The sequence below is a fragment of the Callorhinchus milii genome, unplaced genomic scaffold (genome assembly GCF_018977255.1).
Source record: "Callorhinchus milii isolate IMCB2004 unplaced genomic scaffold, IMCB_Cmil_1.0 Scaffold1, whole genome shotgun sequence".
Taxonomy (NCBI): Eukaryota; Metazoa; Chordata; class Chondrichthyes; order Chimaeriformes; family Callorhinchidae; genus Callorhinchus; species Callorhinchus milii.
The window spans coordinates 31097700-31112292 of record NW_024704742.1 but is presented as its reverse complement, the minus strand read 5'-3'; the positions used below and the strand labels follow the sequence as shown (position 1 = coordinate 31112292).

Genomic DNA, 14593 nt, shown 5'->3' with positions numbered 1-14593 from the left:
AAGGACGTAATTTTTTTTCAGTTTATTGTAAATCCCATAAAAATAGTGACAGTGAAATAAATCAATTAATCAACGCAAGAGAGTTTTTCCATAGCAGAAGTTTTTTTATTGGTTTCACTAATATGCTGTTTTGCTCCCAGGATCAATCGACTTGGAATACTGCGATGTCTTGTACAAGAACTTGAAGAAAGGTTTGGAGGGTCTAGTGCTTAGTAACTACCTTCATCTCATCTACCTGGTGACTCCATATGATTTAGTATCCCAATGCACCCCAGACTGGATGATCTTTTTTAGGCAGGTAAAAGATAGCTAAACAGGGCTTTGGTATGCCATTGACAATGACATAAACACTACATAATAGTCATCCATATTGTGTTGATAAAAGTGAACAAAACATTGGTTTAACCTTCAACAGAATATTGAAAGTACATTATGCAATAATGCATCCAAGACAGTTTGGGTATCTCATAACCCAATCTCATAACAGAAAAGTTACTTCTTATATCTAATGCATCTCTAATTAGCTTTAGTTTCTTTTGTGTAAGCACATACTGAAAGATTAGAGTTTGGAGATGCAAGGTATGAAAAGTCACAGTTGAAACAGTTATATAACGGATAATCTAGTTTGGCTTTGTTAGGAACCAACAATTGGTTTGGCTTGAGAAGTCTGAGAAATAATACTATGAATCTAATGAGTACAGAGGAGTTAACTACCCTGTGCTTCTGACTGTGGGATTCAGTAAATGTTTTACTTCAATTACAGTTTCATCAGCTAGATGTAATTGAGCAGAGAGTATTTACCCTTATGGGCATACAAGAGAGCTTCCTTACAAAGAAGGCATCCGGACAAGCTGTGAAAACGGTAAGGAAATTGTGACAAAATTATTCCAATTAGCATGAAAAATGTGCAGGCTTCCTTGTGAAGAATTATTAGGGAGCCATTCCCGAGCAATTGATTTCACTCACTGTTCCACATACCCTACAAAAGTTAATTTCCCTAGAGCATTTCACTGCCTTTGGGAAAGTTTTGCTAGATTATTAAATGTAAGGATTATTGGATGATTGCCCACATTACTCACTGCCCAAGATTGCCCATGCCCCAAAATTTAATATCTTACTGCAGTTATTATAATGTATTCAAAGGTCTTAATAACATCTTCAAGGAATTGGATCATCATGTAAAAGTATTTTGTGGCATAATAAATAACATAGAATACACTCAAATACCTATATCTGCCCAGCAAGCATCCCTGACAACCATACAATAAACTGGCCCTCATATTATCTCCATACTGCCTCCATTTTCTAGTTCTATATTGCTCTGAACAGTATGTTTTCAAGCAAGTTGTGAGTTCCATGAGTTATTGAAAGTAATTTTGCTATTATTTTCTCACCACTTGGATTACTGCGGCAACTTAACAATTTGATAGAACCATATTCTCCCATTGAATACCAAGGTTTTGGTGACACGTTTACGACACCTTAGACACCTTTCACGAAACTGGAGGATGATCGAGTTCAATATCTGTAGTCTTTACAGCATCATATTCATTTTTTAATGTGGTGACTTCGCCCTTTCCAAAATCATGTATCCTAGGTTTCTCAGGCTTTCATTATACTGGTTCATTGCCTTCACACTAATTTGGTTGGAGTTAAATTATTGTTGTTGTTTATAGTTTAATGTTACCTTTGGGGCTGGAGAGCTCCAGCTTTAATGTTTTTACTTATGGGCCCGCTGAGCTTCAGTTGGCTTGAAATGCTGACCCGAGCTGCATTATTCAGGAGGATTTTGAGGTAATTTGCTCTGCTGTCTGTTTGATCCTCAGCAATAGGCTACAGAAGGATGCTTAAGTATCCTACAGATCGTGTGCAACTCAGGTCATCCTCCTGACATGAAAGGCATTATATACACTAAAACCCCGGCTGGATGGACCAATGGGAGAGAAATCCGGTCCAGCGAGCCAGGATTTCTGTCTTAAGTTGTAATTACAATGCCGGTATTAGCATTTACTGGCTTTTTTGGTGCCTTAAAGTGCTGGTAAATGCCTGTTCTGGCATTGTTATTGTTTGAATAAGCCTATCTTCTGCTTGCGGGATTCAAACCAAGTCAAAGTCGATATCCCCAGCTGGCATCTGAAGGCCAGCATGCTCAGTGAGGTGGGGAGGCGTGTTAGGAGAGTGGGGCCAATGGGAGTCTACCGGAAAAATTTTAAAAGAATTTCCATTTCTGGCCCGGTCCAGCTAGGTCCGAACTTCAGATACCCAGAGTCCAGTAAACCAGGAGTTTACTGTAAATGTAAATTTGTATTGTAATAGGTATTGCATATCACCCATTTCACTGTTGGTACCAATAAATATCTCTAGACTGCTGGAGAGCATTATGATATTTTGAATTTCTACCATGTTTCAGGATGTACTCTTTGGTGTAATAATACTGAGAAATGGTGTAAACACAGACAGATTTGTTATGGGTAATTCAAGTAATCATGGATCACCATTGTTGTTTGTTGGAATCACCAGCAGACATTGTCCTGCACCACTGCATTAAAAGTTGATCAACCTTCTCTTCTGAACAGTTAACCCGAACCGAGAGGTGATGTGGTACACGCAGACCTTTTAGCACCTCAATAAACTCTCGCTTCAGTCACTGTTTAGACTTTGGAGTTTGTAAAATGACCCCTGTTGCTCCACCACAATGTGGAGAAATTCCTTAGGGTTTTAAATGATAAATAACAGTCCAGTCAGTTCACGTTGCTGCAGTGATTTACTGCTCAGCAACGATATCATCAGGCCAAGTAAAAAAAATCTTATCTAGGTTTTAAAATTACTGAGATAACTCACCCAGGACAGTTGTGTTTAACATCAGTGCAACCCCGCAAATTGAGTGCATTTGTATTAAATATTGTATTCATTTATGCTTTTCCTGCAGACTGTAGATGGCTTTGTGGTAAGCCAGTTCTACCTCTCCCTGGTGCTTTATTCCCTGGTCAAAGAGGTGAATATATGGACTGTAGCACTGAACTTCAACTTGCCCAGAGGCTTTGTGCAAAATCTGCTAAATTCAGCAGCAGCTTTCTCCTCTTCTGTTCTACATTTCTGTGAGGTACCTGTATCGGCAGCAATTTTATGTATCTTCTTTCTGTGATGTTTAATATTTATAATATAAATTGATTTTTCTTTCCAGTAAATGAGCACATTTGCCTGTGGTTCATGAGTGCTCTTTCATTCTAATTTTCAAACAACTTTATAAATTTGGTGTTTATTGTTTATTGTTTGCTCGGATGTAGTTTTATTGCAGTTTTCAGTTCTATGCACTCAGCAACAATGAAAAATTACACGGAAAATTCATGAGATTTTAGACTTACAGGGTGTTCACAAAGTTGCTGTTAGCCCCTTTTTTTTACACAGTGCACTGACCAACAACTGAAACATTTGGAAGAATGATAATAAATGTATTTAGACTTACTTAATTGTATTCAGTACAAGTGATTACTGTATTTAGACGTCCAGAGGATCGGTCTGAATGCCATCATTTTCATGGCAGATAATGATCCGTCGCCATGTTTAGCAACATCTTCCGTAACGTGAATGGAATGACGAGGAAGTTACTGATATCAGACAATTTAACATTCGACTCATCTGCAACAACTCATCTGTAGGAAAAAAATATGCGGGTAACAGGACTTTGTGAACACCTTATACAGTAAGCTTTCTCGCGTTGAATACTTAATTGCATGAACAAATTCCTAATGTTAACAGAAGATTGAAATCTTAATCAACTGTCCTCTCTCTACCAATGAGTTTCTTTGTTTTTTTTATTTCAAAACATATTTTTAAACAAAACATCTGTAGAGTTCTGTCTTTTTAATAGTGTAATTTTAAAATATCTAGGTATTTTGTATATTTAGGAAATGAATAATATTTTTAAAGTTATGAAATGGTAAATAGTATTTTTAAATTGATTCATTTGTTAAAAATCCAAATCGTACAACTAAAAGAAAAGAAAAACAGTAAAAAAGAATTTAACAGTAAAAAAGAATTTGAGTATTGGAAGTTGGTAAATTTTAATTCACAATTTAGAAGCCCTGTGTTCTAGTACTGTATTGGGGTAGTAGAAGTTAGAGTACAGTATATTCAGAAATAAAATGGATTGAAGCATTTATTGTTCAATATACTAAATCTGAATCAATTCGTTTTTGTTAGCCTTTATGAGAACGCCCACTAGAAGTCATTATGTCTTTTCACCTGGTGAAAGGGAGCTTCATTTTAAAACTATTTTTTCGTTTATTTAGTATACGATTTGGAGTGTGCTTCGTGACCAGTCACAAAGGGAATTTTGCAAAAACCTGGAAAATACAGTCTGAGCCCTAAAATGACGTAGTTCATTATGTGTAGCTGCTGAAAGAGAACAGAATTCCAAATTCCAATCACAAACATTTAGCCCAAATATATTTTTGAAATTGTCATAGAAATGCAGGTTGCAGGTAATAAAAAAAGCAAATAACATATCCTGGCTTTAGCATCTTAAACAGGGTTGTATTTTGTGAGGGATGGATTTTAAACTGATCATCGTTCTTGTTTTGTGCTGTTGAATAGGAATTAGAAGAGTTCTGGGCTTATCGGTCTCTCTTTAAAGAGCTCACGCATAAGCTCTCATTCTGCGTCAAAACAGAACTTGTTCCTCTTATGGAGGTATCAGGCGTCATGGAGGTTTGTGGATCTGAGTTATTCTTTTCATAAGCTTTGTGCTGGAGTATAAGGTTAGGATGTTGTTTGCCTGAACAATGATTCATCTGACACATGTGATAATATATGTATTTGGTTGTGAAAAAATAACTGTGCACCAGAACTGAACTCTCGTATTAGAAACATGAGTTTAGGTTTCCCCACATTTTGAAACGCTTAAGACAAGTGGTTATATGAAGAAGAAGAAGAAGAATCCTTGCATTTGATGTAGCGATAAAGCGCCTTATCACGTTGTTGAGATGTCACAAAGCGCTTCACAAAATATACTATAATATAATATTTTTTTATATAATATATTTAAATTATATTTATATTATATAATATATAATTTAAGTGAAGCAAGAGAGGAAAACATTACCAACTGAGTCCGTTCTGACATTTTTTGAACCCGTTTCCCTTTTGGGACATTGTTATGTGCAATTGGGCTGCCGCATTCACTTATAAATATACAGTCACTCCACTTCAAAATCAATCCTGTGAAGCGTTTGGGAAATTCTCCTAATGTGTAAGATGCTATACCAATGCAAAGATTATTATGAGAGACCAGCATTGTCTGAATTCTTGAAATGCTCACATGGTGCCCAAAGAAGATAGCATGGCTGCTAGAGATCAACTTGATTGAAAAGTATTAGTTTATTATGAATGCTAACGTGATTGTTCAGTTAACACATTATCTAAACTCATAACACTAAAAAAAAGAATGTTTTAGCACAATTCAGAAACAGTAAGATATCTGTCTGATTCATGAGGCCACATTAATCCTGATTCTTGACAATTTGGATATGAACTAATGTAGATTTTGGAGCAGAAGCCTTGCTTAGCTCTAGTTTTCGATTTTGTTTGATGAACGTTGCAATTGTACATAAGCACAACTTCTACACCAGTATAACAAGATTTATATCTTAGATTTTATGCATTTTGTAAAGTATCAATTTTCAATAAGTATTTTATTTAACCATTGCCAACTCTTCAAGATCAATCTCCATTAACCAGGCCTTTCAACACTAACAGGGTAAGCATCGATTTGTTATTGGAAATCTGTATTCCGCTGCCTTCAAGCATTTTCACTAATTTGGTTGCAGGGTCGTGCTTGTCAGCTGTACAATGCTGGTTATAAATCTTTATGTCATCTGGCCAATGCAAACCCTGAGGTTTTGGTAAAGACAATTGAACATTTGTCCCGACGCCAGGCTAAACAAATTGTCTTCTCTGCTAAAGTAAGTACCATGTTTGTGAATTAAGGCCAGTTTCCCAGTCTGTTTTGGGGTAATAGTAACGCATTTCGCCATGTACTGTACTGCTATTTCTTTACTAAGTAAAGAGCTTGAGCAGTCTCGTCACTAGGTCAGAAGATCATGGGTTTAAGCCCCATAACAGGACTTTGAGGTCACAGTCTAGGCTGACAATCCAATGCACTGGTGGAGGTGAGCTACAGTGTTGGAGTGCTGTCCTTCAGGTGAGATGTTAAACCGAGGTCCCATCTGCCTGCTCAGCTGGACGTTAAAGATCCTTATTCAAAACTATTCGAAAAGAAGGGAGTTTTTCCTGGTGTCCTGGCCAATGCTCCTCCAAATAAAATTGGTCACTCACTTCATGGCTGCTTGTGGGACATTGCAGTGTGCAAATTGCCTCCTGTATTTGACCACAAATACACTGTCACTACACTTAACAGTAAAATCCTGTGAAACGCTTCGAGATATCTTGAAAGCATGATGAGGAGCTCCATCAAATGCAAAGATTATAAATATTTGGGAGATTGGAAAAAAACATAGCCTTTATGAACCAATTGTTTAATAAACCAGTTATTAATAATAATCTTTGCATTTGATATGTATTGCCTCATGTCAAAACATCTCAACATGCTTCACAGGTTTACAAGTGTAGTGATCATATTTGTAGGCCAAAGATGCAGTTGGTTTGTGCACAGCTATGTCCCATAAACAGCTGAAGTGAATGATCAATTTTATCAGAGAAATTTGTTAGCCAGGACACCAGGAGAAATTTCCCTTCTCTTTTCAAATAGTGCCACAGAATCTTTAACATCCACAAACACAATGAACAGGCCAATGGCCTCAGTTTAACATCCCATCCAAAGAAAGGCATCTCTGGCAATGCAGTGCTCCTCTAGCATTGCTCTGTCGTGTCAGCCTGGACTATGAGCTCGATGCCTCGACTTTGGGCCTGAACTCAAAACCTTCTGACTCAGCATTGAGAGTGCTACCAGCTGAGCCAGGCTGAATAGAAAAACTCTGGCCTCCTTGTACTAGTTAATCTCTTACAATCCTGAAACAAAAGGCCATAGTTAATAAAGCTTCTCTAATGTCAGAAGTGGCTTTAATCATGTCACATTGATCTGAAACTACAAAAATAAATCCTTGAAATATGGCTCTAATTAAAATGTGAAATGTTTCAACACTAATTCTGTTAACCTTATCATTCTTTTTTCTTCCCTTTAATTTACCTCGCCTTTCGCATTCTCTTTCCTATTTTATTTGACCATTCTTCTCCCTATTCAAATCCTACCTTACTCTTTACTTCATTCAAAATCACGTTTAAGATCTTCTGTTCTTTCTTGTTTCATCTTATACGGTGCTCCTATTCTGCAATTTGGGGATGGCAGCCAACTTTATGGTTGGCTATGAATAACTGATCCTCTCCAGTTATTTAAGAGAATTGAGAAATGTCTAAATTACTGGCAGCTGCACAGTGTGTTTGACAAATATGGAAGTGAAAGCAGATGGTCAGTACAAATTATTCTGAATTATTCATCTATTTATAGATGCTCCTGAACGAAAAAACTGAAGCTTTACAAGAAGAAGTCGAAGAGCTTCTGAGGATGCCCAGCGATTTACCCTACAATCTGTCACTTCTATGTAGAGTTGTACAATCTCTGAACAAAGAACAAATGACCTGCCGAGTGCACAGCTACCATCTTAACCATGATTATAATGACTGTAAATAGGCACTTTTTTAAACTTTCATCATACTTCATCAACTAGAATTTCCTGGAGCAGAGGAATAAATGCATAAATACAACCTTATTCCACAAATGAATGAGGTCTTGACTCATGTAAATTACAGCAAACATTGTTGTCAGTCCAAAAAGACTATTAAGAATAAGAGTAATCATTCAATACAAATGTCTTAATTTATTGGGCTTCTGTTCCTCCTACAATTTCATTGTGTTTAACAGCCCTTTTATAGAATTATAAAATGCAATTGAAATAAAATATATTTTTAATGTTGTGTGTTCAGATGTACTTTTAGGGGGGAGCGGCCAAGAGTATTGATAACTTTAACAAATGGAACATGTTAAATCTGCAGAGTCCCCGCTTGTTATAGTGTAGGAATTCAGTGAATCTTAACAGTGGTTTCCAAAGTCATTGAAAATCCTGCTGTGAATAATAATCCTTGCATTTGATAATGGAAATACAATTTTAAAAAGTTGCTCATTTTTAGAATGCTTTATTGCACTGAAATGATTCAAAGTGCTTCACAGGTAATTCCTGTCAAGTGTAGTGGCTCTTTTTGTAGGAGAATGTAACAACCATTTTGCATGTAGGAACTTCCCACAAACAATGTTCAATTAAATCAGTTCTTTGGGACGTCCTCCCGACTGAAAGGAGCTCTATAAATGTAATTTTGCTGTTGTTGTAGTTGTTGTTAAACTGGAGGATTGTTGACTGGGGCATCAGTAGAAGCTTTATTCTCAAACAGTGTCTGACGACAAATACATAGTCACTACACTTAACAGCAATTTCTTGTGAAGCACTTTGGGATGTTTCAATGTTATAGGCAGTATATAGAATACAAGAATTATTATACTGTCAAGGGATATTGAACATCTACAACAACTTGCCTTCACATTGCGATATTGTCTCAAGAGTACTGAATAATGGCAGAGTTTGCCACTGAGCTGGGGAACGTCCACTTAAAGAACAAACAAGACCCCTGGTTGAACATCTTATGTGAAAGGTGGCACCTCCTACAGTGCAGCGCTCTCTCAAGACCACCGAATTGCCAGCCTATGCATTCAAGTACTAAAATGGGGCTTAAATCCACGATCTTCAGAGAAGGCATTGCTACCAACTGAGCCAGTGTGGTGCCCTGTAGTTGAAGCCCTTTGGATTTGGATTAACCGATTTCACACATGGTAAGGATTCGTATATTGGCCCAAAGGCTTGCTTCTCAGTTTGGCCCTCTTGTTCTTATGTAACGACCACCAGCAGCAAGTTTTAAGCATCTTCTGGATATGCTAGAATTCTTGATAGAAATCACAGGGCACGCTTGTGGTGGATGTTTCTATCCTTATACTATTGTCAGTTTTAAACGATGTTGCCCACAAATAAATTTGATCGGTTTCCAATTGATTCCTTTTGGATACAGGAGGTACAGGAAAAATTAGAAGCAATATCCTCCTTTTCAGTCATGCTACCCCAAAAATATTAAAAACACAGAGCAATTTATTATTTTTGCCAATCAGTGTAACAACAACTTGGATTTATATAGTGCCCTCCATGCCGGACGGTGTTTCAGAGCGCTTTACAGTAATGGATCCCGGCTCTGAGCCAGGGGGGTGGGGAGGAAGGTGACCAAAGGCACGGTCGAAGAGAAAGGTCTTCAGCCGAGACCTGAAAATAGGAAGAGAGGGAGCGAGACGAAGGGAGTGAGGAAGGGAGATCCAGAGCCTCGGGGCATAGTGGCTGAAGGCACGGCCGCCGAGGGTGGAACGGAGGACTCGGGGGATGAGGAGGAGGCCAGACCCAGAGGAACGAAGGCAACAGGTACTGTTTTGAGGAGAGATGAGGTCAGAGAGGTAGGGGGGTGCAGAGGAGGGCAGGGATTTGAAGACAAGGGTGAGGATCTTGAAGTCGACCCTCTCTGGGACAGGCAGCCAGTGCAGTCTGGCAAGGACTGGGGTGATCGGGGAACGGAGTTTGGTGCGGGTGAGAATGCGGACGGCAGAGTTTTGAATGATCTGGATTTTATGGATGGTAGTGGATGGGAGACCGGTGAGGAGGGCGTTAGAATTGTCCTGCCGAGAGGTGACAAAGGCACGGACCAGGGTTTCAGCAGCTTTCGGAGAGAGGTATTTACGGAGGCGGGTGATGCGTCGGAGGTGGAAGAAAGTGGTGCTGGTGAGGGACCAGATATGGGGGTGGAGGCTAATTGGGGGTCGAACCTGACACCGAGGTTGCATTCAGATTCGGAGAGTTTTAGGGGGAGGTCGGGTAGGTGGAGGAGGTGAAAGCCGTGAGATTTTAGAAGTTGATGAGAGCCAAAGAGTATGGCTGCCGTCTTGTCAATGTTCAGCTGAAGGAAATTTGCACTCATCCAGCCCCCGAGATCTGACAGAACATCAGGGGACTGGGGGTCGCAAAAAGAGGTGGAAAAATAGAGTTAAGTGTCGTCCGCGTACATGTGGAAATGTACCTAATATCTGCGGATGATATCCCCAAGAGGGAGCATGTAGATTAGAAAGAGGAGGGGGCCAAGGAGGATCCTTGGGGTACCCCACAGGTAACCGGGTGAGAGCGGGAGGAGAAGCAGTTTGTGCAGATATACTGCTGGCGGTTTGTGAGGTAGGACTCGAACCAGGCGAGTGCAGTTCCACTGAGGTGGATGACGGAGGAAAGGCGGTGGAGGAGGATGGCGTGGTCGACTGTGTTGAATGCCGTGGAGAGGTCCAGGAGGACAAGGAGGCAGAGGGAGCCCTGGTCACGGATAGAGAGGATGTCATTTGTGACTTTCACAAGCGCAGTCTCTGTGCTGTGGGCAGGGCGGAAACTGGACTGGAGGGGTTTGAAGAGGGAGTGGGAGGAGAGGTGGGCACGAAGTTGATTGGCAACAACGCGTTATAGGACTTTTGCGAGGAAGGGCAGGTTAGAAATGGGGCGGTAGTGGCTGGGGTTTGAGGGATCTAGGGAAGGTTTTTTCAGGAGGGGGGTGATGACAGCAGTTTTGAGGGGGGCAGGGACTGATCCAGAGGAGAGGGACTGGTTGATGATGTCAGCCAGTAGTGGGCAGAGGAGGGGGAGCTGGGTGACCAGCAAATTGGTGGGGAGGGGCTCGAGGCAGCAGGTGGTGGGTTTCATGGAGGTGATGGTGGGTGAGAGGGAGGAGGAAGAAATGGGGAGGAAGGAATGTAGGACGGAGATGGTGGTAGGAACAGATGATGGGGAGGGTGAGGGGACAGAAAGGGTGTGGTGGTGGGTGACAAGGGGCAGGTGGATGAGGCTGCATGGCGGATGTTGTGAATTTTAGATGAAAAGAAGTCCATGACCTCCTCGCACTTGGCAATTGATATGAAGATTGAGGAGGCCTGAAGGGGGGCACGGAGAAGGTAGTGGGTGGTGGGGAAAAAAGGATCTTAGAGTTGTGTTTAGCCTCCAAGATGATGTTGGAGTAAAAGGTCGTTTTTGCGCGTGTCAAGGAACGGCGGTAGCTGTGGAGATGCTCGAGCCACAGTTGGCGGTGGGCTGTCAGGCCAGTTTTCCGCCATCTGCGCTCGAGCAGCCAGGTTTGGGTTTTTAGGCAGCAGAGATGGTTGTTGTACCAGGGGGATCAGATGGGTTTGGAGATGGTCCTGGATTTCAGGGGAACGAGGGAGTTGAAGGTGGAAGAGAGACAATCGTGGAGCAGCTGGATGGCTGCTTCAGGATCTCCGCAGGTGGAAGGCCAGAGGGATAGGATGTTTGATGATGTGAGGGCCTTTGTGATGGTCTTGGAGGGGTAGCCTTTACCAAGGGCGGCAGAGGATGGTTGAGGGCTTGTTGGAGGAGAGAGGGATGTGGGAGGAGAAGGAGATAAGGAAGTGGTCCGAGATGGCCTTGTCCACTATGCTGAGGTCGGAAATGTCAAGGCCGTGGGTGATAACAAGGTCAAAGGCATGACCACGGTTGTGGGTGGGTGAGTTTATATGAAGGGTGAGGTTTAGGAAGGAGAGGAGGGCAGTGAAGATGTGGGAAAATTTACTAGCAATTTAGTTTACCACAAATTTAAATCAATCTTCTGTATTGTTACACTGCCTGCCTGCCCTGCAGAAGATTGAAAGAGGTCTAGCAAGGTAGCAAAGCTTATTTATCTCCTGATAGAGGTGGGAGAAATCAGTCATCTATTGACAAGCGCTCTGGGATGCTCCCCTGTGTGAGGGGCACAATATAAATCCAAGTTGTTGGTTAATATTTTACTGAGGCTGAAGTATTTATGTTCGATGGTGGACCTTTAGTTCCACAGGTAATTTTTCTGCAGATAAGACTTTGAAATATGTTTATGGGATAAGTAGTTAGTACCAAAAGGAGAATGGAATTAGTGGCACTGTTGGTGCACCTTACTATCACTTACTTTTTTGGTAATATCTCAAGACCAACAGCAACCCCTCTATAGATATTAGACTATAAACCCCGATGCGCTCCCAATCTCTTAAGGAAAATTAGCTGATACAAACTTTATTCAAACACACTAAAAATAGATTTATTTAAGGAAAGGCAGTTAAGTAAACATAGATGGGGATAACATCTGGAGCACACAAAAAAAAGTGATCCAAGAAGATGGATCAGTTAGGCTTGGTAACTTTTAGGCTCAGTAACTTTAAGTCTGAAAGATTTTGATTTCTTCGAATTGTAGAAGTCTTGTAATAATAATAATAATAATAATCCTTGCATTTGATATAGCACTTTTCACGTTCGGAGGACGTCCCAAAGCGCTTCACACTGTAAAGTGAATTGACTGTATATCTGTGGGCGAACGCGGCAGCCAATTGCGAACAGCAATGTCCCACAAACAGTCGTAGATTGAAAATGATCAATTTATTATTGTTTTGTTTTGGAGGGATTATCATTAGGCGTGTGGAGTAAGGAAACTTGCCCAAGGTTTCTCCCTGCCTGGAATTGAACTCAGGTGTCTCACAAAGCGAGTGCTCTAACCACTGAGCTACAGGACTCCACATAGATATAAAACCGATCACACAGTTTGTTCTGTAATAGCCGTAGGAATGGTGGCCATATCTCAAGTACCTCAGGGGATCCAGTTAGTGTATTTTCCAAGCAATAGCTTCAAGCTGACTAAAGAGTGGTGAAATCTGACCACTTATATATACACTGAATCCCATCTTTGAACTGAGCAAGGAGATATCAAAGGCACATTGTGTGTAGATAGTAGTTTTTGTTCAGTCTCCAGATGACTTGTTTGTGCTGGCGAACTTTAGATAGGGCCACAGGCTGGATTTCGTGCTGGATGGTGAGATTCATACCTCCCAGACTTTTGTTCACATTTATGTGGAAATGCACTCCAATCTCTTCGAAGGTAGCTTATACACAAAAAAGACTGGCTATGGTTGAGGGCCTCTTGTTAACTCTGTTAAACACAGTAAGTCTAAATGACCCACATTTGTGATACTGCTGCGCCACAAACTTACTTGGCATACATCAGCCACAGTAACTAATGTGTTCCACCTTTGCAAAGTTTTATATATCCTTACTGAAATCTTATTTTGTATTTCAGGGGTGCTATTCATTGTTTTACATTTATTCATTTTGTATTCTCATCTGAAAAGATTGTTTCTTTTAAATTCATAAATAATACCATGTAAATGATACATTATATTGTTCCTCAATATGCTTTGTCTTCCCATAGAATTTAGTACGGTGATTAAATATAGTGTTCCACTTACAGTTTCCTCATGTTACGGTCAATAACTATTACAAAAAGCCTGGCTTCAATAGTTAATCTCTGAAAGATTCTACCTTTTCACTGTTATTAAGCATATATAGACTCCTCTGGTACCAGTTGTATACTTTTTTTTCTCTTTTCACTCTGACTCTGATGAAACACATGGGTAGACTGCAAAATATCAGATTACTATAATATTAATCTTCAACCTACTCAAATAAATATAAAAAAGCACAATTTTAAATAAAAATAAGATGCGCTTGTAACATCTTTCTTTATTGACACCCCTTAGTTTAATTTATATCTTACTATTTTCTGTTAATTGTAACTTTTTCTACAAACTACTTTTAACAGCTGTTAATTGCCTTTCTTTCACCACCTGTATTGGAAGGTAGGGAGCAACCTTTATTAGATCCATTATCTTCTCTGAATAAGTGAGATGGGAATCCAGGCAAGATAAGTTATTTGGAGCTGAGTGGGTTTACTGGATTAACATGACCTGAGGGATAAGAATTCCTCCTTGCAACTGTGCAAGCCTAATGAGTAAGGAAGCTTGCCAAAAAGTGCTCCAAATTGCAAATTATGTGGCGTTAACTGGTTAAATTCCGACAGTACCCCAAAGCACACTCATGGAACTCTCATTCTGGTTTGGATCTATTTTTTGGTCAGCCAGGATGTCTGACACAATTGGATACACAGAACCATTCTTAAGAGTATCCAAACCAGATTAAAAGTTCCATATATGTGAGCCGCCTATACATGGAAATGTCCATGTCTGGAATGGAATGCACACTCTTTTGCTGGAGCAATGCTCCCTGCTTACCTAAATACAGAAAATATCATGAGCAGATTGGGAAGAGCCAAGGCTTGGGGACCCCAGAGTGTACATTGAGGTACGCTGGAGTTTAACCAGCTAAAACTGAATAACTTGCCACTGATAGCACTGTCTGGCCAGCTTCCTTGTCCAGTTAGGACCATCCTATCCGTTAGGACTTTGGCTGCCGCTAACAGGAGCTAACTGAGAAGAATTCCTGCTCCCAATGATTGTCCTGAATTTCTAACTATTGCCGATGAGCAAGGCTGGTTGGCCTGTCATCAGCAGTGCCTTGGAGTCCTGTGGATCCAAATGGCTCAGGATCTGAGACCAGCACAGAAGACCGGCTCAATTCTGACATTC

The 14593-nt window shown here is 40.4% G+C and overlaps 1 protein-coding gene across 4 annotated transcripts in view; it reads left to right on the top strand.

Annotated features, from left to right (window-relative positions):
• helq (helicase, POLQ like) overlaps positions 1-7992 on the top strand; it is a 29986-nt gene extending 21994 nt beyond the window's left edge. For 3 of the 4 annotated variants that reach the window (XM_042339386.1, XM_042339387.1, XM_042339389.1), the window contains 6 exons: positions 141-298; positions 764-862; positions 2930-3103; positions 4597-4710; positions 5829-5963; positions 7526-7992. In XM_042339386.1, coding sequence (XP_042195320.1) covers positions 141-298; positions 764-862; positions 2930-3103; positions 4597-4710; positions 5829-5963; positions 7526-7708 — 863 coding nt within the window. In that variant the 3' untranslated portion in view covers positions 7709-7992. Of the gene's footprint in view, positions 1-140; positions 299-763; positions 863-2929; positions 3104-3544; positions 3675-4596; positions 4711-5828; positions 5964-7525 lie in introns of those variants that run through there. The other variant, XR_006085398.1, reaches the window with a different exon arrangement.
• Positions 7993-14593: the final 6601 nt, after the last annotated feature.